Raw genomic sequence first — 27,257 nt, 5'->3', positions numbered from 1 at the left:
TCTCTGAAATCAATAAAAACACATATTTTTAAAAAGTTGTTGGTCAAAATCCTACGAATTCTATGCTAATAACCTTCCCTACAGTCACATTCTAAAACCCCCTTATACTCTAGTTTTGTTCCTCAGGTCACCAGGCTAAGAAAACATAATTATTAAATCAGTATGGAAATAATAATGGCTCCTACTTATTGAGAACCTAAGTGCATGCTCACAAATATAACCTTTAAAACCTCACAATAACCCTCAAAGGAAAGTATTATCAGCCCCAGTTAAAAAATGATGAAGCTAAGGTTCAGAGTAAAATGGGATTCAAAAACTTAGGCCCAATTCCAGCTAGTGTTCTGGTGAGAGGTAGCTATGTCCTGCCACCTCAATGTAACTTTTAGAATAATGGTATTAACATCATTGTAGTTTTTCTGGGACAATGACCTTTTTCCTAACCAGAAGAGGAAATTATTGGCATCATTTTAAACATTTACTTCCCAACAACAATCTTCTGAAAAGACTGGGTATCAACTAACTAAAATTTGAACATCTTAGTACCATTATGCATAGTATCTTCCTCCTTAAAAGGTGGCCAACAATGCTGGAAAAATTGGGAGATAGATCTCTTTCCTGGACCCAGAGAGAATTATGCTAAGTGAAATAAGCCAGTCAGAGAAAGTGCCATATGATTTCACATACGTATGGCATCTAATGAATAAAATAAACTAACAAAGAAAACCGAAACAGACTCATAAAATACAGACAACAGGCTGACAATGTTAGAAGGGAAGGAGGCCAGGGGGCCAGGTGAAAAAGGTAAAGGGATTAAGCAAAAAACACTAAATTCATAGACACAGACGACAGTATGGTGATTACCAGAGGGAAAGAGGAGTGGAAAGGGGTGTAGGGGGGATAAATGGTGATGGAATGAGACTTGACTTGGGTGGTGAACACACAATACAATATACAGATGATGTATTATAGAATTGTACACCAGAAAACTACATAATTTTATTAACCAGTAACCCCAATGAATTAAAATAAAATAAAATAAAAAGCTGGTTAAGAGACTCTTAAAAAAAGAACAAAGAGCAATCTGTTTCCTTAAACATTCTAATCTGTTATAGATGCAAAACTATGCTTTGCTATAAAAATATTTCCTTTTCTTCCAAATTCATTTAGAAATGTTATTTTGGTAACAATATTGTACCTTTTACTGGAGAGGACAGCTAGCTTTAACATCAAAACACAAGTGCTGATAAAGACAAAAGGACAAGCAGGCTAGATGGCTTATGTACTAGACTGATCTCCAGTTGTAAACATGGCATCCTATACTGTTCTCCATAAGAGCAAACACAAGAAGCCTAGAGAATGGCATTTTCCCAGGCAAGCAGAAAAAAACCTTGAAGAAAGTCATTTTTGGGTACTCCTAAGCATCTCAGTTTATAAATTATAAACTTCCCAGCACTAAAACATTTGGATATTCAACTACATAATAATTTTTAAGTTAGTGTCCCTATTTGAATACAGTTGAGCGCCTCACTCACTGGGAATTCTCTTGAGAATATCACCAGGACCCTAAAAGCAGGGCAAACTCCTGCCAGTAAAACCTTAAACCACCAGCGAAATAACTCTCAGGGTGTAATAGACACATGTGAGAAGAGAAGTATTTTTATTATAACAATGCTATCATGATATTTAAATTTTTTTTAGAGGAGTCAGAGCCCCATGTATGCACGTAAAAAACAAAAACAAGCCCTAGCTGATTTGGCTCAGAGGACAGAGTGTCGACCTGTGGACTGAAGGGTCCCAGGTTCGATTCTGGTCAAGGGCACATGCCCAGGTTGTGGACCTGATTTCCTAGTGTGGGGCATGCAGAAGGCAGCTGATTAATCATTCTCTCTCATCTTTGATGTTTCTATCTCTCTCTCCCTCTCCCTTCCTCTCTGAAATTAATAAAAATATATTTAAAAAACACACAAATAAAACAAAACCAAAAAATCTCCCCCAGCCCAGCCAGTGTGGCTCAGTAGTTGAGTCGACCCAAGAATCAGGTCACAGTTCGATTCCTGGTCAGGGCTTGATTCATATAAGATTCAGCAGGGGATGTGTAGAAGGCAGCCAATCAATGATTGCCTCTCATCATTGATGTTTCTCTCTCTCTCCCTTCCTCTCTGTGTGAAATCATTGAAACACATTATACATATATATACAAAATCTCCCTCAAAACAATAAGCAGATACTATACTTAACACACTTACTTTTCTTTCACTTCTAAAACCTCCCCTTCCTTGTCTTTATCTTCATCAGACTTCTCTCCTTTAAGCATGGGCTGAGAAATTATATCATCCGTGAAAGAACTGAAGTAAGATTTGATAAACTGTGGAGATGGCATCAGAGGTTCACGATTCTGAAATTTAATTATGTTTAAATACATCAAAATGAGAAAACACAAACCAAAAAACCACACATTTTACAACACTGAGAATGACATAAAAATTTGAATCTCTTTTTTAAATAACTGAGGAATATTAGGTTCAATACCACAAGACAGCAGAAATGGTAAAGCTGTCAGCCCTAGCTGTTCAAAGCAGGTTTTAAGTGAGAACATTTCCCCTCTCCAAAGATGTAAAATGTTAAGAACTCTTAGAACCACTCATTAGCCAGCGTGGCTCCATGGTTGAACGTCGACCTATGAACCAGGAGGTGGTTCAATTCAGGGCATATGCCCGGGTTGTGGGCTTGATGCCCAGTGTAGGGCATGCAGGAGGCAGGATGTCAATGATTCTCTCTCATCGTTGTTTCTATCTCCCTCTCCCTTCTCCTTTCCTCTCTGAAATATATATATATACACACCATTCACTAAAAGTAAAAGAAGGTAAAATCTGGAATCCAGGAGGCAAATAACTGCTGAGTTAAAATGATATCCTTCTGGTCCCTGTCCTAGACGACTAGCATCCCAGTTTACCACTCAAGACCATGTCTTACAAATGCGTTGACATGTAAAGTCCACATCCCATGGGCCTACATTGGTCCTCTGTACTTCATCTGAACATCTCCATTAGAGTAGGTGCCAATTGAAAGCCAGATGAGATCACATTTCCTGTTTAAATTATTGCTTTTTGGCATGGCAAACTCACTTGTAATCTCATAATTATAGGAGTATTTTGTTTTTCCTTGTAGTACAACTAAGATGATAAAGTTTTAAAAGAAGAGAGAAGAGGAAGTAACAGCCAAAGGGCTCTCATAACATATACTGGATCCTTTATGTACAAAACTCAACCAAAAATTTTTTAAATGAAAATATAGTATTTTAAAATGTACATCAAATATCATTGCTGCCCTGACTGGTTTGGCTCAGTGGATAGAGCATCGGCCTGCAGACTCAAGGGTCCCAGGTTCGATTACGGTCAAGGGCATGTACCTTGGTTGCGGACTATACCCAGTGGGGAATGTGCAGGAGGCAGCTCATCAATGTTTCTCTCTCATCGATGTTTCTGACTCTCTCTATCCCTCTCCCTTCCTCTCTGTAAAAAATCAATAAAATATTTTTTTTTAAAAATCATTGTTATTTTGGTAGATTTTTTTTGAGAACATATTTTTATTATTATTTCAGAGAGGGAGAGGGAGAAAGAGATAGAAACATCAATGATGAGAGAGGATCATTGATTGGCTGCCTCCTGCATGCTCCAAACTGGGGGTCGAGCCCGCAACCCGGGCATGTGCACTGACCTGGAATCAAACTGTGACCTCCTGGTTCATAGGTCGATGCTTAACCACTGAGCCATGCGAGCTGGGCTATATTGATAGATTTAATATCTGTGTGTGAAGGAGAAAAATAAGGAATCTGGTATGTAAGTAGATGATCTAATCTAGGATAGATGAGATTGGAAAAGAAGAAAACTAAATAGGAAATCAAAGGGAAAAACCTATCTTTGCTCTCTCTGGGGGAGAGATTGAGTATGCCTTAATTTAGGATTATACAAATAAATATTTAAGTAAAATGATAATCCATCAAGTGACAAATATGCCCAATGTCAGTATTTCACTAAAGATTTCGAGTAGGAATATGTAGTGATGATCATTTAGCATTTTAGGGGAAAAGCTTAAATAGAAATTTAAATAGCACTTTTGGAGGCCAAGTAAATAATGTCTTTTAGTTTTCTATTTCTGAGTAGAAAAGAACTATCACCACCTCCCTGCCTTCCCCAGGGATACAAATTTAAATAAAGACAATGTTACAATTAATGGACTTAAGTATCAAAGGAATAAGATGTAAATTCTAGCTCTGCCACTTATGAGCTTATGTGACCTTGCACCTGTCATTTTTAGTTTTCTCATCTCTAAAATGGCAACAAAATACTTGCCTTATTTATCTTACAGGGTTGTTGTAAAAATCAAAACAGTAATATAAAGTATTTTGTGATTTATAAAGTGACATACAAACAGATTAGAAAATACACCTGGAAAATGATATGGAGTCTCTGTAAATGTAGGTTACCTTGTATTTTCTTACCACCCTTCAATCAACCAGTACAATTCCTCAACAGTAATCCTACCTAATAGAGGGAATATGCAAATTGACCATCATGCTATAACAAGATGGCTGCGCCCACAGCAAAGGCGGGAATCCTGACAAGATGGCTGCACCCACAGCGGAGGCCGAGTTCCCATAACGAGCCTTAATGAGCAATCAGCAGGGACCTGAGGCTGCGTGGCGCTGGGCCAGGGCAAGGCACCTGAGGCTTCGACCCCCGCCTGGTGGAGCTTGACAGGGGATCTCAGGCTGCCCCCACCCCACCCCCCCACCTGGCAGGGCTTGATGGGGGACCTCAGGCCACGTCCTCTGGCCCGGGGCCAGGGGACCTCAAGGCGCGCCCCCTGCCCCAGTGCCAGGCCAGACAACCTGAGGCCATGCCCCCCACTCGGTGGGGCTTGACGGGGGTGGGGCCAACTGGGTCTGGGTCTCGTGCAATTTTGGGGTGCATGTGGGTGGGCGGGGACTTGACTCTGGTTCCTGTGGTGTGCCCCAAACTCTGACAGGAGGAAGATTTTCATATACATTTTACTAATTTTCTTTCATTTCTGACACTTCTATTACAGAGAAAGGGCAAATAGCAATATTAACATATTTCCTCTCATTAATTCCCTTTTAATGTGCACAAATTTCGTGCACTGGGTCACTAGTATTATATAAGTAAACACAAAGAAACCAGGTTCCTTTAAGATTCCATTTTACAGTGTTTTAAGGAACACCAGTTCTATAAAGTGCTCAATGAGAGACAAAGGATCATTAGTTTAAAGAGACTGAGAACCACTACATCTATATTCCTCTTACAGATTCATAACTCATCTGAGCATATGAAAGTTCTACCATGATGAAACCTGTTTTAACTGTTTAACTCAGCTAATATTTGAAAATGGTAAGTTAAAAATATACACAGCTTGTTAAAATTAATTTTTTTTAAAAAAAGCAAGTTATTATTAAAGAAAAAAGGAACAACTGTTAAATTACTGGCATTTAGCATAAAATCTCTAGGGATATTTAGTGATGACTTGTGGTACTCCCACACCACTCTACTCATATTCTTCCCTGGCACTTAACCATATGATGCCTTTTATACTTATCATGGTTTCCCTCACTAAACTATAATTCTGAAAGGGCAAGGACCAGTCTTTGTATCCACTCTTCTAAAATGCCCACCATGGAACTTTGGTCAATAAATGTTTCTTGAATTAAACTATCTATTACTGAATGCTTAAAATTAATAGCTACTTATATAGTACAACTTTTAAAAACTTTAATGATATAAAACGGGAATTGGCAATTTTTTTCTGTAAAAGGCCTGAGAGTAAATATTTAGTCAATATTTGTGACAGCCTCTGTTACAACCACTCGGCTCTGCTGTGGTAGCTTAAAAGCAGCCAAAAATAATGTGTGAGCAGCTGAGTTCCAATAAAACATTTATAAAAACAAATGGCAGATGAGATTTGGCCTGTGGGCCATTTGACAATTCCTAATATAGACAAATTCTTTCAATGTTCTCCAGGTACAATATTGGACACAGCCTACATCTTATTTTAAAAAAGATAAGCCACAAAATACCAAGTTAAAAGGAAAAATAAATATAATCCAGATCTAATTGCAGTTATCATTGCCATCATGCTCAAGCTTAAACACTATATATTAGAAATGACCACTCACAATGTATACTCACCCTCTATTAACCAACTCAGATTAATTTACCTTGTATTTTTCTTTGGCTTTTTCTTTTCCAAGAAGTTTAAGAACTTTATCAGCTAACAGCATGCTTTGTTGATTTTGGAACCCTTCTAATATACACACAGCAGTGACGTCTAGAAATAATTGAAAAATAAAGTATGAAATTATTGTGAAGATGATTAGCAGCATCAAATGGGCACAATCTTAACACAGAAAGCGAAACTAAATTCATAGCTGTATGTGGCTATCGATTTCATTTTCAATAAACTGATTCCTAAATTTTATTTTATATATGCTATGACCAAATTCAAAGCTCAGAAAGTCACTCCACTTCTATGGGATTCACTTTCCTCACCTGGAAGTGAAAGAGACTGTAGTGCATGATTTGTGATGTTTCGCACTGCACTAACATTTTACATAGCAAATAAAACGAATTCAGGAGCATTCTCTTTGGGCCAGTAACTATAGGCTAAATTAACATAAGGAGGCGCTCTCACATCTGGTCTTTTTTATAGGCCTCAGAGTTATTATTTCCAGAGCCATCTTGCCAAGGCTCTCAATTAAATATACTTCAAAATACCATTTTCATCTGGTCATGCCATAGTTCCCAGATATATTAGTTTGTAATTTAAAAGATCAGTGATTTCTTAATCTACTAACTTTTCATTCAAAGTACTAAACCAATGGCTGTTCCCTTTTTCTGAACTCAGTTTCTTACAATTCCAAATCCTCTCTTTTCCAAAGAAGTCTTTCTGCTATTATGCTCCCAAAAGCCTGGCTAGTGCCAGTATCAATGTCTTTTTTCCATCCCATTTTTCCTATTAAAATCCATTTAACCATCTCTTTATAAATTATCTATGAATAACTTCAAGATTTCATTCAAAACTCAGAATTCTCTTTTCCAAAGCAATACACTTCCACCCACCACCAAAGTTCATGACACCATGAAACAGTGATGGTGAACCTATGACATGCATGTCAGAGGTGATACGCGAACTTATTTTTTTGGTTGATTTTTCTTTGTTAAATGGCATTTAAATATATAAAATAGATATCAAAAATATAAATCTTTGTTTTACTATGGTTGCAAATATCAAAAAATTTCTATATGTGACACGGCACCAGAGTTAAGTTAGGGTTTTTCAAAATGCTGACACGCCGAGCTCAAAAGGTTCGCCATCACTGCCATTAAACTTCAAATTTTTCTGAAATGTTCTGTAAACCACTCTCACTTGGTAATGCAGGTTTTTAAAAATAAAACGGCACTTTTAAGTAATAATACTATTAAAAATAATTATGGCCCTAGCCGGTCTGGCTCAGTGGATAGAGCATCAGTCTGCGGACTGGAGTCCCAGATTCAATTCCGGTCAAGGGCATATGCCTGGGTTGCAGGCTTGATTCCCAGTGGGGGGTGGGCAGGAGGCAACTCATCAATGATTCTCCCTCATCATTGATGTTTCTATCTCTCTTTCTCCCTCTCCCTTCCTCTCTGAAATCAATAAAAATAAATTTAAAAAAATAATAATAATTATGGCTAGCCCAGCTGGTGTGGCTCAGTGGTTGAGCGTCGACCCATGAACCAGGAGGTAATGGTTCGATACCCAGTTAGGGAACATGTCTGGGTTGAGGGCTCAGTAGGGGGCATGTAGGAGGCACTGGGGACATGTAGGAGGCAGCCAATTGGATGGTTCTCTCTCTCTCCTCCTTTGTTTCTCTGAAATCAATAAAATAATATCTATTTTTTAAACAAATAATAATTATGGGTAAATCTTCTGAGTGTTTTATGTTTTTAATTATGTAAGACTTAAATGTGCAGTGGAGAACAATTTTAGATGTAATTTAGAAATTACACTTTGGTTTAGCTCCACGTCACCCAGAAGAATGTACTTTAAAACCCAGTGGTCTAGCCCTGGCTGGTTCGGCTCAGTGGATAAAGCATTGGCCTGCGAACTGAAAGGTCCCAGGCTCGATTCTGGTCAAGGGCACATGCCCGGATTGTGGGCTCGATCCCTTATGGAGGACTTGCAGGAGGCAGCTGATCCATGATTCTCTCTCATCATGGATGTTTCTATCTCTCCCGCTTCCTTCCTCTCTGAAATCAATAAAACATATTTTAAAAATACCAACACAAATGTACTGTATAAACAAACAAACAAACAAAAAACCCAGTGGTCTATACTATAATTGAAATTTTGGTACCAGAATATTTATAGTATTTACTAAGAATGGCAGTTTCACTTCGTACTAATTACATAATGTCTAATTGGGTATAAAATGATGTTTGAAAAATACTGAGGGCAAAAAAATTTTTCTTTTAATGAGTCATTTCAAAATTATTTCAGATTTATATATGATATTAACCGAAAACATGTAGAATCTTAGAAAAACTACCACTTACTAAAACTCCTGATTTTTTACTCATGGAATTACACAGATGCTCATTAGTTGCCAAGTTTAAAATGTATGGTGTATTAAATCCGAATCATAATCATTTAATTCCATAAATGGACAGAGATAATACTCAAATATCAGCTATCTCAGTTTAAACCAGAAAACAAAGTCTCAATTGGGAAAGAGTTGAACTTTTAAATACAACTGATTTCTCTACTTACAGGCAGTTCCATATAAATTTACCAATGATTACAAAACCATTAATTTTCACATGGAAACACAAAAATATCCTCACCTTCTAAACATTCCTTCTTATTGTCTAGCTTCTCGTGGGCTTTTGCACGTCTAAAGAGAGCTTTCACATATTTGGGATTAAGTTCAACAGCCTTTGTACAATCTTGTGCCACCTCTTTCCATTTTTGCTGCAATTGAAAGTATTTTTTAAGTCACACTAAAGCACTGTTTGACAGAAATCAGTTTTCCAAACTTAACAGGCTGAGTGTTAAGAGTCTGACAATAGAAAAAAGTATTTTCAATACATATAAAGAATATCTATAGTTCATATAAATATCTGTAATAAAGATAAGCAAGGACGTACAGAAGGCCGAGGGATGCAAATCAAAACAACAACGCAGTACAATCTCACACCTGTCAGAATGGCTATCATTAACATATCAACAAACAACAAGTGCTGGCAAGGATGTGGAGAAAAAGGAAACCCCTTGCACTGCTGGTGGGCATGCAGACTGGTACAGCCACTGTGGAAAACAGTATGGTGTTTCCTCAAAAAGTTAAAAATGGAACTCCCATTTGACCCAGTGATCCCACTTCTAGGAATATATCCCAAGAAACCAGAAACACCAATTAGAAAGGATACAATAGCTAAGATTTGGAAATAGCCTAAGTGCCCATCAGCAAATGAGTGGATAAGAAAACTGTGGTACATCTACACAATGGAATACTACGCTGCTATAAGAAAGAAGGAACTTTTACCATTTGCAACAGCATGGATGGAACTGGAAAGCATTATGCTAAGTTAAATAAGCCAGTCAGAGAAAGATAAATATCACATGATCTCATTCATATGTGGGATATAATGATCAACATAAACTGATGAACAAAAATAGAGCCAGGGAAAAGGGGCAGGGGAGGGAGTTAAAGAGCAACCAAAGGACTTGTAAGCTTGTATATTAGCATAACCAATGGACACAGACACTAGGGCGGTGGTGGGGCTTGCCCTCGGGGGTGGGAGTGGATGGGGGGTGTTAATTGGGGAAAAAGGAGACATGTAATACTTTAAATAATAAAAGAAAAAAAAAAGATAAGCAAACTGATTTTTAAAAACACTAGGCAAAGGACATACTTAGGCCAACTTCCTACCACCAAATCTACAAACCTTCCTGCATCTATGTGCCCATATCTTCTTCTTCCTGCCTGCTAGAACTGAGGAAGTGCCCTTCTTTATCAAAGGCCAACCCTCCACTTATGGATCTGCACTCTCTTCACTTTAGGGACTCCACTCTATTAGCCAATCTACCTCTCCATCAATCTGCCCCCTCTACTGAATCATTCCCATGAGCATCTTTTAAAAACCCTCCACTGATTCCATAAATCCCTGCAGCTTTTACCCCATTCTTCAGCTCCTCTTTACTGCCAAACTCCAAAGAGTTGCCACTTTAACTGATTTCACCTACCTCACTGGCTCCTCCTTCACAATTTCCTTCACTAAATATTCCCTCTACGTGATCTCTATATGCTGGAATAGTCAAGGCCTCATCGCTTTCCCTAGGTCAGTGGTGGCAAACCGCGGCTCGCGAGCCACATGTGGCTCTTTGGCCCCTTGACCGTGGCTCTTCCACAAAATACCACGTGCGGGAGCGCAGGTACAGTGCGATTGAAACTTCGTGGCCCATGCACAGAAGTCGGTTTTCGGCCTGGGCGAGTCTATTTTGAAGAAGTGGCATTAGAAGAAATGGGGGTACTTTCACTGAGGTCGACCCCTCAGATTGAGGACGTTTTTAGCAAAGGCCAGCTTAGGAGTACCCTAATTAAATTAATAACAATGTACCTACCTATACAGTTTAAGTTTAAAAAATTTGGCTCTCAAAAGAAATTTAAATCGTTGTACTGTTGATATTTGGCTCTGTTGACTAATGAGTTTGCTGACCACTGCCCTAGGTGATCACATCTATTGTCCTGGTATTACATAACATCTAAAACTAAATGATTCCCAAGTATATTGCTTTAGCCCAAACCGCTCTCCTAAAAAAGACATTTCTCAAGTCAACTATCTACTTAGCTGTCCATGCCTTCCCAACCCATTGTTACTAAAATTCCTGCTTCTATTCACCCTTCACATCCAATGCTGTTGGGTTTCAGCTTTCCTTCATGGCTCATCTAGGCTACTACAACATCCTTAGTTGGTCTCCCTGCCTCCACCCTTGCCTTCCTCCAATATAGTCTTGACAGAATGGCAAAAGCAACAGATGATGTTCCTGCTCTACTTAAAACTCTTAAATATTTCCCATTATACTCAGAATCAAATCCAAACTCTTCACCACTGCAAGGCTTTGCTTGATCTGGCCTCTGCTATTTCTCCCAATTTCATCTCTTTATATTCCAGGATCCTTCATACTTCATTAATCACACCAAACTCTTTCCTGCCTCAAATTACACGTAGCGTTTCCACTATTTGTAACACTCTCTTCCCTACTTTTCTATGCACCAATTCCATCTCCAGTCATTCTTCTATTATAGAATCATGTGTCTTTCAAAGCATTTAGCAGAATGTCATTTAGTAGTTCATTGTTTAGCTATAAAGTTCTATGCATTAATTATTTGCTTTTATATAGACTCAGCTCCTGCCATAGTAACCTTCCATATATGACACAGTTAATAAAATTTGGTTGAACAAATAAACACAGAGAATACAAATGCCCAATAAGCATAGAAAAGGATGGTCAACTTCAGCAACATCTCAAAAACTGCAGATTAAAGTAATGAGACAGTATTTTTCTTCTACAGGAGTGGCCAATATTATTAAGACTGATAATCAGCCTGGCCAGTGTAGCTTAGTGGTTGAGTGTTGACATATGAACCAGGAGGTCACAGTTCGATTCCCAGTCAGGGCACATGCCTGGTTTGGGGGTTCGATCTCCAGTAGGGGACATGTAGGAGGCAGCCAACTGATGATCTCTCTCCTCATTGATGTTTCTCTCTCTCCCTCTCTGAAATCAATAAAAATATATTAAATAAAAAAAGAGTGATAATCAGTCAGCAAGAATACTGAAAATCAAGCATGTTCACTGCTCACATTATTGTTGAAAATAGATATTGATGCTATCTTTTTATATTTCAATTTCTAGAATTTTATCTCCCAAAAGTATGCACAAAAACTTATCCAAATGTTCAACAATAGTGAGATGTTTTCCATTATGCAATCATACAACAGCTACTACATACAGCCTTTTAAAAAAATGAAACAGATCTACATATGTTATGAAAAGCTATACAAGATATAGTGGTAACTGAAAAAATATGTTGCAAACAACATGTGTAATAGGAACTCATCTTTGGTCTTTTTTATTTTTCTATTTACTGATTTGAGAGAAAGAGAGAAACATTGATTTGCTATTCCACTTATTTATGCATTCATTAACTGACTCTTATATGTACCCTGACCAGGGATCGAACCCACAACCTTGGCTTATCAGGACGATGTTCTAACCAACTGACCTGCCCAGCCAGGGCCTCCCCCTCCTCTAACCCCCCCTTTTGCTACTACATATATTGAGACAAAAAGTTTAAGAAACAGCCTCAAACTGTTGAGAATAGTGTCACCAGAAACTTTAGCTTTCTGTACTGTCTAATTTTATAAAATCGGATATATATAACTTTGGATTACATTTTAAACAAGCAAAACTAAAATTTGTTCTTAAAAAACTTACGTAATTAAAGGATATAAAAACAAAACAAAAATCCTTTAATTTCAAGACAACTTCAAAAAAGTCATTGGATTTATTTAAGTGGCATTATCTGAAACATAATACAAATAAAGAGAAATAAAAAACCCAGAAAAAACCACCCAGGATACCTACCAACTGTTCAAAGGCAGCGGCTCTGTTTTGATAAAATGTGGAAAGGTCAACATTCTTCTCGGTAGGGCACAGACTGATTGCCTCTGTATAGCAATGAATAGCTTGTTCATATTTCCCTGCTTTAAAGTATTTGTTGCCTTTGTTCTTGGCTGCTTGGGCTCTATCAAGAGAGTTCTAAAAAGAGAGGAAACAATTATTAAATACTTATCAATAGTCAGGAATAGATTCAGATCACAGTGCTTAAATGATAAGCTGACAGAAGGAAAACAGGAAGGTGTTCAGAATGGTCATGTACCTGAATGGTGCAAGTCGCTTGCACCATTTAAGGGTTTTAAGTAGAGCAGGATAATCCTATATAATAAAAGCCTAATATGCTAAGTGTCCAGTTGTCCATTCAACCAAAGTGTAATATGCTAATGATATGCTAAGGCCGCTTAACTGCTCGCTATGATGTGCACTGACCACCAGGGGCCAGTTGACGGGTCGACCAGTTGCTATGATGTGCACTGATCACCAGGGCTGGTGCACTGGCAGGTTAGCTTGCCGCTGGGGTCTGGCCAATGGGGACTGAACTAGATGGGCTGGGCACGCCCTGGAGCCCTACCGCAGTTCCTCCCCAGCTGGCCAACCTCCCGCATCCCTCCCAGGCCCGGATCATGCACCGGGCCGCTAGTCTCAGTAACAGGATTGCTAAATCAAAAGGTTTACATATTTTTAATTTCAAAACCACTCAGACTTTCCCCCCAAAAGGCTGAAGTGCTTTAATGTACCACTTTCCTGCATTCCTACCAGCAAAAGGTATGGTTGCTATCTTTTATTTTACCTTCTAGAGCACATCTGCCAATATCTGAAAACATTTTGACTAACAACTGAGGGCAGGAGAGCTACTGTATCTAATGGACAGACTTTCATTCTACAATGCCAACACAGCCCCCACAACAAAGAATTACCACATTCAAAATGTCAACTGTAGTAAGGTTCAAAAATTTGGGTATAAATTAATATTCCAATATTGTTTTAATTTGCATTTTCCTCACTATTATTTAATTTGCATATTCATATTCATTGGTCATTTGTCTTTCTTATTTTAAAAACCACTTATTTATGCATGTTACTATTTTTGTTAGACTGTTTGTCAACAGTATAGAACAGACACTAGAAACACTGTCATTTTTATTACAATTATTCCAAATGTACAGTTTGCTCATCAATACATTTTTTGCACTGTCTTTGTCTCAGAGTCTGATTCCTGGAACACCCAATTTACACAGTTCATGTGCACAATACAAAAGAGATGGTAGTTAATATCCATTGAGGACAGTTGTGAACATGTTAATCAACATATGGGAAACATCTCTGTAGACCAGTGGTTCTCAACCTTCTGGCCCTTTAAATACAGTTCCTCATGTTGTGACCCAACCATAAAATTATTTTTTTCGTTGCTACTTCATAACTGTAATGTTGCTACTGTTATGAATTTTAATGTAAATATCTGATATGCAGGATGGTCTTAGGAGACCTGTGAAAGGGTCATTCGACCGCCAAAGGGGTCGTGACCCACAGGTTGAGAACCGCTGCTGTAGACAAATCTAGTTGTCCAGAGTCTTGTTATTAGGTCCAAGAGCTTTGTTGGCATGTCTCTATTCAAAACTTTGTTGTCAACATCATCTAACTTGAACAAATATGTGGTTATGGGAAAAAATCCATATATCTCCAACAGGTGAGCACTGACAAAGCAAAAGCAGAAGTGGCTGCTCCCTCAAACAACTTACAGAACTGTGAAAGCCCCAGGACATCTCAATCACAAAGAGAAGATAACAACCCTTTTTTCTATTTGTTCATTTCTCCCTTACTCTTGCTTCATTTTTCTTTGCTACTTCCCCCCTCCATTTACCTTTTGTTTACCTTCTCTTTTAGTCTAACCACAGCTATGGTTATATTTTTTAAGTATAGTGTGCAAAAAAGATTTGCAGGAAACTAAGATCAGAATATAAAAACAGCTAATTTAAGCTAGCCAATGTCAACAAGGAACATGCATACAGTGGGGCCTTGACTTATGAGTTTAATTTGTTCCGTGACGGAGCTCGTAACTCAAATTACTCGAATGTCAAATCATAAAGTGAACGAGTGAGACATGTCATGCTGGGCTGATGTTGTGGCGTACACTGTGACGTTCGCTGTGCCAAGCGGTGGGGTATCTGAAGCTGGCTGGTAACCCGAATTTTAGCTCGCAACTCAAAGCAAAAAATCGGCCGAGAGACGGCTCGTATCTTGAAAAACTCATTAGTTGGGACACTCGTAAGTCAAGGCCCCACTGTATTTTAAAACTAGTATGTGTGAGGATAAAAGAAACCAAAGAAAACACAAATAAATTAGATTAATATAAAATCTTCATATATCTTCATATAAATCTTGTTATCTTCTCTTTGTCAATAGCTTTAATCATCCTATATAATAAAGAGGTAATATGCAAATTGACCGCCACACCCTCACAAGATGGCTGCCTACGACCAGGCCAGCAGGGGGGTCAGTGAGACATGACCAAACGACTGAACAAGCAGGCTACATGGGGTAACCAGGCCGGCAGGGAGTTAGTGAGGGATGACCAAATGATTGAACAAGCAGACTTCATGGGGTGACCAGGCTGGCAGGGGGGTTAGTGAGGGACGATCAAATGACTGAACAAGCAGGCTGAGTGGGGCAACCAGGCTGGCGGGGGGGGGGTTTAGGGGCGACCAGGCTAGCATGCAGAGGCAGTGAGGGGCGATCAGGCTGGCAGGCAGGTGAGCAATTAGGAGCCAGCGGTCCAGGATTGTGAGAGGGATGTCCGACTGCCGGTTTAGACCCGATCCCCGGGATCAGCTTAAGCCGGCAGTTGGACATCCCCCAAGGGGTCCTGGATTTGAGAGGGTGCAGGCTGGGCTGAAGGGACCTCCCCCTTTCCCCCATGCACAAATTTTGTGCACCAGGCCTCTAGTCTTCTATAAACTATGACAGAAAAATCCTAAGCACAAAACATCTATAACAGAAGACGACTAGGAATCTCTTAGGTAGCTATGATTCTGGGGGGAGGGAACTATTAAGGTGATTTCTGGAAAACTGCATTTAAAGCAAACTCAACATCCCTTCCATTCCACTGAGAAAAGCAGAAGTCTGACTGTACTAGGGCGGTGTCATCCAGGAGTGGAGATCTCCTACGTCCAGAGACAACTGTCAAGTACACCTTGATTGTCTTCCAAGAGAGCACACTGTCAAGAACTGCTAACAGAAAGGAAAATTAATACCATAAAGAGAGGTACCAAACTCAAAGAGAAAACTAGTATTTATGATAGAATAAACAAAGCAAACAAAATTAACATCAGTAGAATATGAATCTATCAATATTTTTTAAAAAGGTTGCTTTTAAAGGTACAAATTAGACATCTTGAAAAATTAAAAAAGATGATAACAATTAACTCAATGGATGGATTGTGTATTAGACTAAGGAGTCAAGAAGGTCTGCCAGAATGCAATAAAAAAAGAGGATAGCCCTAGCCGATTTGGCTCAGTGGATAAAGCTTCAGTCTACAGACTGTAGGGTCCCAGGCTCGATTCCAGTCAAGGGCACATGCCAAGGTTGCGGGCTCGATCCCCAGTAGGGGGTGTGCAGGAGGCAGCTGATCAATGTTTCTCTCTCATCGATGTTTCTAACTCTCTATCCCTCTCCCTTCCTCTCTGAAATCAATACAAATATATTTTTTTAAAAAAGAGGATAGACAGAGAGGTGAGAAGCCTGGATGAAAAGTTAAATGACATGGAATGTAAATTCAGAAGTTTCAACATTTATCTATCTGAAGTTTAGAAGGAGAGGCACAGAAAGGAGTATCTAAGGAAACAGTAGAACCAAACTGGTGTCAGGATGTCACCAACATCAGGTAAACAAAATAAAAAAACACACAAAACAATGATGTAACAACTTCAAAGTTCTGAAGATTATCTTGATCTTAAAATCTAAAATCGTATACCTGCCCAAACTAATATTTATGGTTGAACAAGAACAGAAATAGTCTACTGCTTCCTTACCACTAAAAACAAACTCCTAAGTGGGGCAGGTGATCAATACAACAAAAAGCAGGAGGGGGATGGGTGGGTAAAGAAAGAAACAAAAAGCAAGGTACTTATGGCAAGAGCATTAAATATGACAATTACAAGCCAAAAAGGAATGTAAAAAAAGTTATAGAAGGCAACTGCTAACAAAGAGAAGTCAGTATCAAATAAAATACCATTCAGAAACCTTGGAGCACAGAAGAGCAGTTTTATTGGTAAAAGGTACAACTTGTCAAGAACACATCAATCAGGAACCTTATGTGCTTAATCAAACTTCAAAATAATGAAACAATTACTTTTAACTTTAAATATAAAGAAAAGAAAAACACTGTTTCAACTTCTTGCAAAATGTTTAAAATGTTTCTAAGTCACTAAGAACATGACTAATACATATCCTAAAACACTAGTGTCTGTTTATATAGAAAACTAGAGGCCTGGTGCATGAAATTCGTGTGTGGGTACGGTCCCTAGGCCTGGCATGCGATCAGGGCCATCTTCCCCAGCTGCCTGCAGCCAGCCCCGCCTCCCACCACCACCACCCACCCCTGGATCCCCATTCACCATCGGGTGATCGGAGCCTGTTGGCTAGGGGGAGGAACCGAGAGGTCGGCCGTTCCCGCCCGCCGGCCCCAACCCCGCCATGGGTTGCCCTCTGTGTGTGGGGTGACGGCCTTGGCCTGGGGCCACTTGCGTCCCATGCCACCCACCCCCAATACCCCATTTGCCATAGCAATCAGAGCCTGCTGGTCAGGGAAAGGGACCAAGAGATGGTCAGTGCACCTCACAGTGACTGGTCGAGCAGGCATTCTGGTTGTTCCACTGTAAGGGTCAATTTGCATATTACCCTTTTATTATATAGGATTATTACATAGGATAATGTGGCATGGAATACTGTACTCGGCTTTAAAAAAAGGATATCCTACTCTTTGCGACAGCATGGATGGACCTGGAGAACATTATGCAAAGTGAAACAAGCTAGTCAGAGAGAGACATGTATATGATTTCACTCATATGTGGAATCTAATGAACAAAATGAACTAACAAGCAAAATGAACTAACAGACTCATAGATAGAAAGCAGGCTGACAGCTGGGGGAATGGGAGTCTGGGTGGTGGTGGTGGTGAAGGAATTGAGCAAAAAAGAAAAAAAATTGTATATTGAATGCATAGAAGTATGCTTGACTACAAACACACTGAAGATTTATTCAGCATTTTTACTAAAGATTTACAGAATAAATAGAACATTCTCTGGGCAGAGTAATGACCTTGTTTCATTAGCATAAACAAGTAATACACTCTTTCCAGTCTACTAGAAGTTAAAGTCTAAATGATATCACACTAGAAAAAAAAACTAAATGATAACACATTGACCACAAGGAGAGGCAGTCATAGCAAGGGCTGAAAATTAATAGAATACAGATAAGATAGACATACAAGGCTTTGCATAAAAATATGGATACTTTTTAAGCAAAATTCAAATCAACCTAAAATCAGGCAACTGAATCTTTCTTTTTTTAAAAAAAAAAAAATATTTTATTGATTTTTTATAGAGAGGAAGGGAGAGGATAGAGAGTTAGAAACATCGATGAGAGAGAAACATCGATCAGCTGCCTTCTGCACATTCCCTAATGGGTATGTGCCTGCAACCAAGGTACATGCCCTTGACCGGAATCGAACCTGGGACCCTTGAGTCCACAGGCCGACATTCTATCCACTGAGCCAAACCGGTTAGGGCGCAACTGAATCTTTCAATTAGCTATTTCCCTCCATTTAGTCAAATTTTATGAGCTTCCTTTTTAAAATTATTACAAATTCTTTAACTCCTAAGGCCAAAATCAGAACCTGCTAATTTCCTTTCCCTATCCTATATAATAAAAGGCTAATACATAAATCGACCAAACGGTGGAACGACCAGTCACTATGACGTGCACTGACCACCAGGGGGCAGATGTTCAATGCAGGGCTGCCCCCTGGTAGTCAGTGTGCTCCCACAGAGGGAGCACCGCTCAGCCAGAAGCCCGGTTTACAGCTGGAGAGTGCAGCAGCGGTGGCAGAAGTCTCTCCCGCCTCCGCAGCAGTCAGACATCCCCTGAGGGCTCCCGGACTGTGAGAGGGTGCAGGCCGGGCTGAGGGGATTCCCCCCTCCCCCCCGCAGTGTACGAATTTCATGCACTGGGCCTCTAGTTGTACTATAGAAGGAAAGAAAAAAATCAATGCTATGAATGACACTGAGCATAAAAGGATCAAATTACTGCAAATTGTCTTCCATGGCTCCACCACTGCCCATTCAGCAAGCATTCAAACTCCTTTTGCATAGCTCTTGTTTTTGGTTAACATCCCTAGCACCTTCTGCTCACCCCACTTCTCACCCCATTACTTTCTGCCCAAATGTTAATAAATGACAAAGAAAAACATTCCCTAGCCAGTTTGGCTCAGTGAACAGAGCATCCAGGTTTGATTCCAGTCAAAGGCATGTACCTTGGTTGCAGGCTCAATCACCAGTCCTGGTTGGGATCCTGGTTGGGGTGCCTGCAGGAGGCAACCAATTGATTTGTCTTTCTCACATTGATGTTTCTCTCTATCTCTCCCCCTCCCTTCCACTCTCTCTTTAGAAATCAATGGAAAAATATCCTAGGGTGAGAATTAAAAAGGAAAACAAAAAAACAAGAAAGAGTAACATTGCAATAGAGATGGTATAGAAAAGCTCATTATTTTGCTTCACTGATAGAATTTAGGACAAAAAGCTGCTTATTAGCACAATGCCAGATTATCAGTTAACACCAACTACTAGTATGTCAGGAACTAGACCTTAAACTGTGAGACCAACACTAGGCAGAAATTAAGTAAATGCACTGGAGGAAAAAGTTTAAAGCTACTAAAGGGATTTTTTATATGATAAAGCAATTTGTTACTGGAAATTTCTTTTGGTTTGGGTAGTTTTTTTTAAGGTTCTAAACGTTAAAATTGGTGATTCATAATAGTTGATATTAAATTTCTGTGAAAATGCATCTTTCCCCTGAATCTCTTAAAACAAATCAGTTTCTAATCCCTGCTAGAAACCCCCTAGTAACTTCCCGCTACCATTGCTTACACACAGTAACTCCAAACTCACATTACTCCACTCTCGCCAATCTGGCCTCCTACATGTAACTTTGGTGGGTTCAAAAAATACTAATCTCACCCTGGCTGACTGGCTAAATTGGTTGGGCCTTGTCCTGTGCACTGAAGGGTTGCCGGTTCGATTCCTGGTCAGGGAACATGCCTGGGTTACAGGACTGATGTAGCTCTCATATCAATGTTTCTCTCTCTCTCTCTCTCTCTCTCTCTCTCAAAATCAATTTTAAAATCTTTTTTAAAAATACTAATCTCTTTCTAAAAGAAAATAGTTGAAAGAATTAGGTACTGTGTATTCAATTTCTATGAGCAACACATGGGCATAAATTTAAACTTAGTGAATACTGGTAAGAATGCAGGTAAATTATGAAAAAGAAAAGGCATCCATTTCTGCCTAGATGTCAAACAATCAAAGTATTACTTAAACTACTAGAAGACAGCTTTTTCCATCCAAGATTTGAATAAGTTTCATCTCTTGATAATGAATAACTGAGTCAATGACCCTGTACTTCTGTGTAACAAATTCAACAAACATTTGGATGCAAATTTTATGGGGAATCCTGAAGTTAACACATGAAGCAAAAATCATTGTCAAAATTATTTTTGAAAATTTTTAATTTTTTAATAATTTTAATTGAATTTATTGGGATAACATTGGTTTAAAAAATTATATAGGGTTCATGTGTGCAATTCTATAATACATGATCTGTATATTGCATTGCATGGTCACCACCCAAGTCAAGTCTCCTTCCATCACCATTTTATCTCCTCCTTATACCCTCTTCTACCTTTCCCAACACCGCTTTCCCTCTGGTAATCACCATACAATAGTCTGTGGTAGTCTCTGGTGATGAGGTTTGGTGGTGTGTATTTTTTTATTTCTTTAGGAAAGCACCGCACAGGAGATGCAAGGTAAGTGCTATTATATTCATTTTATATATGAAACCCAGAGAGATTGAGAAATATGCCAAAGGCAGGATTCAAACTCAAGCAATCAGACTCCAGACTGCCTAAACTTGACTTCTACAGTGCATGGATTGTTATCCATGGTTTATTAATATGAATCTTTATCGTTAGAGTCACACCCAGATTCACACTCCTGAACGGAAACAAAGAAAACAGATTTAGGTATCATATGTTGCTCACCACTGTTGACTCCAAGGCGAAAAGATCATTAACTGAAAAGAGAATCATCAGCACAATTAGATCTTTTTCTTTTTGCCAAGGAAATATTAACTGAATTCATTTTAGTTAAAAGCACATTCGATATGACAACTGTACAACCACCAACAGGATAGTCTTTATCCTAAAAAAACACAAGAGGCCAGTGCAGGAAATAAGAGTATAAACTGGCAGCCTCTCAAAAGAACTCTTACTGATCAAAACACAGAAACCTCAGTTCACATGTACAGAAAATGTACATTAGGTGATTAGTATATTAGTATTAGTATAACTAATAACCAGAAAATTTTTAGTCCAAAGAGTAAGTAGCAACTGCATACACACACAAATACCAGTACACTCAAAACTATCTGGGTAAAGCACAAGACTTAAAAACAAATAACTCAGGTAATAAATCTAAAAAGTAACAATGAGAAACAGTTAATATGTATATCTCCTCTCTTCTCAACAAACACTGTGCTGAAACTGGTCAAACAAGAAGCAAACTTAGGACGCCCCCATCTCTTGCAGAGGCAAATCTACTCTGGAAAAAAACAAGTAACATTTAAAGATCAGAACCACAGATATTAAAGTATAATTTAGTGAAATACAAAGTAAGAAAACGTAAGAAAACAGTCAGTTTGACAGTCAGTGAAAAGTTACTTAACAAGAATCTGCTCTGTAACAAAAATGTCTAACAAAGAACAGTCAAGAAAATACTCCAAGACGGAAAAACAACCCTCAAAAGTTTCTTCAGCACATACACAGAACTTCAGAAGCCAGAAAGGGACCTCTAAAACAAGCCCTGCACTAATAATATGACACCATTACAGAAAGCTTTCACTGATATACATTTGGCAGTAAGGAGTCACTGTAAACTCTTAGCAAGTATTTGTAAATTACCTGACAATCACATATAGTCACTGTGAAAGATGACCTAGAATTAGGTACATTAATCCACATGAGAAAAATGAGTAACCAGTTAAAATGTATGAGGTTGTTTGAAAATGCTTATTTTATTCCCTTCTATCAAATTCTAAGTGTATTTTTGTTGTTGTTGTTAATCTTCACCCGAGAATATTTTATCCATTGATTTTCAGAGAGTGGAAGGGGGGAGGGAATGAGGGAGAGGGAACAGGGGACACTGGAGAGGGGAGAGGGGAGAAGGATCAATGTGAAAGACACAATGATTGGTTGCCTCCTGCGCACACCCCCGACTGGGGATGTGCCCGCAACCAAGGTATGTGCCCTTGAGTGGAATCGAACCTGGGACCCTTCAGGCTGACGCTCTATCCACTGAGCCAAACCGGTTAGGGCTCAAAATGCTTTTAAATACATGCATTTTTTTTTTTAATCACAGGTTTGAAAAAAGAAATGTCCAAAACATTTGTGCAGTCAGGATACCAGGCTTGGTGTATATGTGGGTGTGGTGGTCTCTTGTGATAATTCAGGTCCAGAGACTGAGAAGACCTATGGACAAGATGATCTTCAAACAACTTTCTGACTTTGAGAATCTGTAATTGTTCAAGTTTTTTTTTAATTACTGAATCAGTGGCACATCATGGTAGATTTTATAATGGCCTGTTATATAATATGAGTTAATACTTTCAGTACAGCAGTCCCTCCTTATCAATGGTTTCCCTCTCTAAGTTTTCATTTTCAGTAACTGCATGGGAAAATTTTCCCAGGCATCAACATCGTAGTTCCTGACACCCACTCAATGAGTCAGGATCACCCAAAGCAAATAATCCTTCCGATGTATGGTCAGGTCAATAGTAGCCTAATGTTACGTCATAAAGACTTGGTCATTTACCTCATTTCATTTCACTATCAGGCATTTTATCATTTCACATGGTAACAAGAAGGGTGAGATTAGTACAATGAGATATTTGAGAGAGATACATTTACATAAGTTTCATTATAGTACATTGTAATTGTTCTATATTATTATTAGTTACTATTATCTCTTAGTTTGCCTAATTTATACATGAAGCTTTATTATAGGTATTTAAAAGAAAAAACATAGTATGGATGATTCCCGACTTAACAATGGTTTGACTTATGATTTTTCAACTTTACAAAGGCATGAAAATATGCATTTAGTAGAAACTGTACTTCAAATTTAAATTTTGATCTTTTCCTGGGCTAGCGATATATGGTAAGATACTCTCTTGATACTGGGCAGTAGCAGTGAGCCACAATTCCCAGTCAACCACACATCACAAGAGTAAACTGATATTCTACAGCATAGCATTAAATTCACTTTTTAACTTATATTATTTTCAACTTATGAGTATATGTTGATGTAAATCCATCATTAAATTGAACAACTGTGAATACAGGATTGAGTACTATCTTCAGGCATCCACTGGGGGTCTTGAAACATATCCTTTGTGGATGAGGCCAGACTGCACCTCAATCTCAGATGCTGTCAACTGTGGTTAGGTGCCTTTCTTTAGTGAAATCCTAAAGTCTCCATTAATTAAACAAAATATAAATGTCTGCTCTTCCATTACAAGTATTTGCTATTACCCTCCCCCCAAAAAATAACAGGAATTAGTCTACACTGCACATGAAATCTGAAACCCAATAGAGAAAAGCCCAGTAATTTTATTGGTTCATTTTACATAAAGGCAAACTAAGTCCAAAGACAAAAAACACTGGTTTTCCATTATCATTCACTGATAGCGACCCCTGAACTGATAACATTTGCCCATTCCTTCATTCTCTTAAAAATTTTTACTATTGATCAGGTGGAGAAAGAACAGCTATAAGGCATCAGGATTCTGCCAGTTTTTCAATTAGTTGAAACGAATGCTTAACTACAAAACCTACTGAGGTTGCCAATTTAAAAATGCTATTCAAACACAGAGCAATTTCTCCAACCACAAAAAATAAAATTACAATTAGGGCCAGTTATATTTAGGTAGTCTAATAATAACTCTAGATTATAAGACTAGTATTTGTCATAAATAGTTAAAATACAAATTTGTATTAAAAATGAAATAGACATCTCTCTTACATTGATGTTTCTCCCCCTCCCCCCTCACCACCTCTAAAAAATATCAATAAACATATCCTGGGGTGAAGATGAACAAAATTTAAATAGACATTCTTATAGTTGCTTTACTAAAGTATCGTCTAGTAATTCAAAGCAAGAATATAAGTACAAGCCCACAAATGCCACAAGGTGTACAACAGTATGTGACAGTTTTATTTTGGATAAAAAATATTAAATTATTTCAAAGCAGTTCAAGTTACACAAAGAAGTTAATCTAAAGGCCTCATTTTTTAATGGCAGTCAGGTGAATAAAAAAATTTTTCTGATAAAACTACAAAACACCATGAAATTTAAAAATCATCACAGTGTTGACCCAGACAATGCTGAAAATGAAAGAGCTTACTAGATTCTATCAAATACCAAATGACTGAGGTGGGGTACTATTTGAAAATGCAACGGGGAAAAAAAGGAAAGAAAATGCAATGAAATGTCAAAGTCTAGTTTCATGTACAGAAACTATAGTTTTGGTGACTATTATATAACTGAGAACTTTTATGTATTTGTCATTCATCCACTATTCTGTGATTAAAATTTAAAGATGAACTAGGAAAGGCCAGATAATTTCAGATACATGAAAATGAGACATCAGACAAGTGATGACTAATTCAAAGAATCCCCGGTTTACCCATTAGCAGCACTCAGAATCACCATTTAGGGCTGGAAAAAATGCAGGAGATCTAACCTTTAATCCTCTTATTATGCAGGATGACACGAAGACCAGAGAGAGAAAATGATCTTCCCGCCCTAGCCAGCTTGGGCTCAGTGGATAGAGCTTCAGCCTGCAGACCAAAGGGTCCCGGGTTCGATTCTGTCAAGAGCACCTACCTCGGTTGCAGACTCCTCCAGGCCAGGGCCCTGGTTGGGGCTCGTGCAGGAGGCAACCAATTGATGTGTTTCTCACACATGGATGTTTCGCTCTCTCTTCTACTCTCTAAAAATCAATGAAAAATATCCTTGAGTGAGGATTAAAAAAAAGAAAAAAAGAAAAAAAGACCTTCCCAAGGTAACTATGATGGAGAGCCCAATATAAAGGGCACATCTCCTAGTGCTCACAGTCCATGTGTCCTTCCACCATAATGTTGTACATCTTTTCTATGTTTTCCTCTCCTATTGGAAAAAACCTCTGGCTCTCTCCTGGCCTGGCATGACAGAAGTATAGTAAGCACTAAACTAAGGTAGTTCATTACCACACCAAACTTCCTGCAAAGCTAAACTGGCTTAGCGAAACAGGTCTTGAACATGAACAGTATATGGAAATGATTTGTAAATGTATATAAACTGGAGTTATTTGACCAAAGGTTTCTCTGACCTCTGGTTTATTCTGGAGCTACCATCGTATAATCCCAGTCAGGGATAAAACTCCACCCCACCCCATCCTAGTGTTAAATGCAGCCTGGCCAACTCCCCGCACAGCTGTCGGATACCGAAAGGATTTAATAGTTCAACAGAACCATACAAAGCACCTCAGGGGATACGCCAATGCTCCGCCTAACGTCGGAGAATCTGTTTCAGGCATGTCAGGCTTGGTCATGTGAATGTCAAGGTGAAGTAAAAAAAAAGGAATTTAAGATGCATCTATCCAAAAGGTTTAAGCACTCACTCTCACAGATGGAAAAAAAAAAAAAAAGCCAATGAACACCATTTACTGTCAACCTACACTCACCGTATTTACCCAGCCCCAACCTAAAACACTTCAAAAAAAGGGGGGAGTGGCTCGTTCTTAAAAGGTCATTACCGATTAAGTGCCAGGCCTTGGGAATCACCGAAGCAATTCGCGTTACAATGTACCCATCGTTAATGGAATTTGGTTTCCTTCGCTACTTAATTCAATAATGTCACATTTGCAACGCTAGCGGTAAGTGCTGTGTCACCGAGCAAAACACTGTTCTGAAACCAAAAGAAAACTGTCAAAGAACGTCGCCAGCCCGTGCCCTCGAGCTACTCGGCTCCCCGAAGGCAGCCAGAAATGGCTCTCCCCGAGCCCACGTGCTGCCGGCCGCAGGGAAGGCCCCTGCCCGGCACTGCGGGTCCAGGAGCGCTGCGCCCGCCGGGCTCCACCTCCGCGGCCCAGGGCCGCTGCTCACCATTTCCAGGTGAGCGCCGGGGTCTTCGGGGTGTCCGCTGCCCGGGGCCGGGCTGGCCCTCCCCTCCGGGGTCTTCCGTTCGCTGTTGCGCTTCAAGCCGCCGGCGTCGCCTCGACCTCCAGCCTCTCGGCGCCGTCGCTGCCGGCTCCACAGGTACATGGCCCCCGCGCCCAGCAGCAGGGGCGCCCCGACCGCCAGCGCCAGCTGCCATCGCGGCAGGCCCCCCGTGCCCGGGCCCGCAGCCGCCCCGCCGCCGCCCACCCCGCTCCCAGAGCCGGGCGCTGCCGCAGCGACGACCGCTGCCTCTACGGGCTTAGAGGCAGCCATGACGAGTGTCCTCCGCCACCGCCTCCCTGCTGGTTGCGGGCGCCACAGTCACCAGTCGGCGTGCGCAGGAAAACCGGAGGGAGGGAAGGCAGGCTGGGAGCGAGAGAGCACGCTAGGAAGCCACAGCATACGACAGGAAAGGGCCAGAGGTCACCGGAAGCCCAGGGCATGCCGGGCCAGACCCGGCCGCCCTCCTCCTCCCATCGTAACTGTAGAGGAGGCGGCGGCGGGGGGCGGGAGAGAGAGGAGGGAGAACCACTTCCGGGTCAAGGGAAACAGGGGCCAGAAGGTGTCGGTGGGCGCCCCGGGCAGCCCTTTCTCCTTGCTCTCGCCCCGCTGCTGTTAGTGAGCCTGTCTTCGGGGGTCTTGGGTCTCCGCTGGTAGCCGATGTCCGGCGAAGCCGAGGAGCGGCGCGATTACCCAGGGTTTTATGGCGAGCGGGCGATCAGAGCTGAGGAGAGCTCGGAGGGGCCCCAAGAATGGGCGAGAGTGGCAGAGGATTTGTGAAGGTTATTGGCTGGCAGGGGTGGTGGGCGGGGCGTAGGCCGCGTTGCCCAGTTTATTGGTGGACTTTGGACCCCTCGTTTTCTACTTATCGCCACGTTGGCGCCTCTTAGGAGAATGCACCTCATGCAACAGGAGTCCCAAGAAAGCCAGAGGGATCCCGCTGCCATTTGCTCGATTATCTATGTGTCCTGGAAACTAAGGGATTGGAAGGACTTTTATTAA

The 27,257-nt window shown here is 40.0% G+C and overlaps 1 protein-coding gene across 3 annotated transcripts in view; it reads right to left on the bottom strand.

Annotated features, from left to right (window-relative positions):
• The window catches only part of TOMM70 (translocase of outer mitochondrial membrane 70), a 46,357-nt gene extending 19,394 nt beyond the window's left edge, over positions 1-26,963 (bottom strand). For 2 of the 3 annotated variants that reach the window (XR_004973775.1, XR_004973774.1), the window contains exons 1-5: positions 26,202-26,963; positions 12,697-12,870; positions 8,895-9,021; positions 6,233-6,342; positions 2,247-2,395 (exon numbers count right to left, since the gene is read on the bottom strand). Coding sequence is in view for 1 of the 3 variants with exons in the window: in XM_036347020.1 (XP_036202913.1) it covers positions 2,247-2,395; positions 6,233-6,342; positions 8,895-9,021; positions 12,697-12,870; positions 26,202-26,528 (887 nt within the window). In the remaining 2 variants the exon portion in view is untranslated. The remainder of the gene's footprint in view (positions 1-2,246; positions 2,396-6,232; positions 6,343-8,894; positions 9,022-12,696; positions 12,871-26,201) is intronic. The other variant, XM_036347020.1, reaches the window with a different exon arrangement.
• Positions 26,964-27,257: the final 294 nt, after the last annotated feature.

This window comes from Myotis myotis, unplaced genomic scaffold, assembly GCF_014108235.1.
Source record: "Myotis myotis isolate mMyoMyo1 unplaced genomic scaffold, mMyoMyo1.p scaffold_m19_p_2, whole genome shotgun sequence".
In the NCBI taxonomy this organism is placed as follows: Eukaryota; Metazoa; Chordata; class Mammalia; order Chiroptera; family Vespertilionidae; genus Myotis; species Myotis myotis.
Note: the sequence above shows the minus strand (reverse complement) of the source record. Positions and strands in the feature narration are given on the sequence as shown.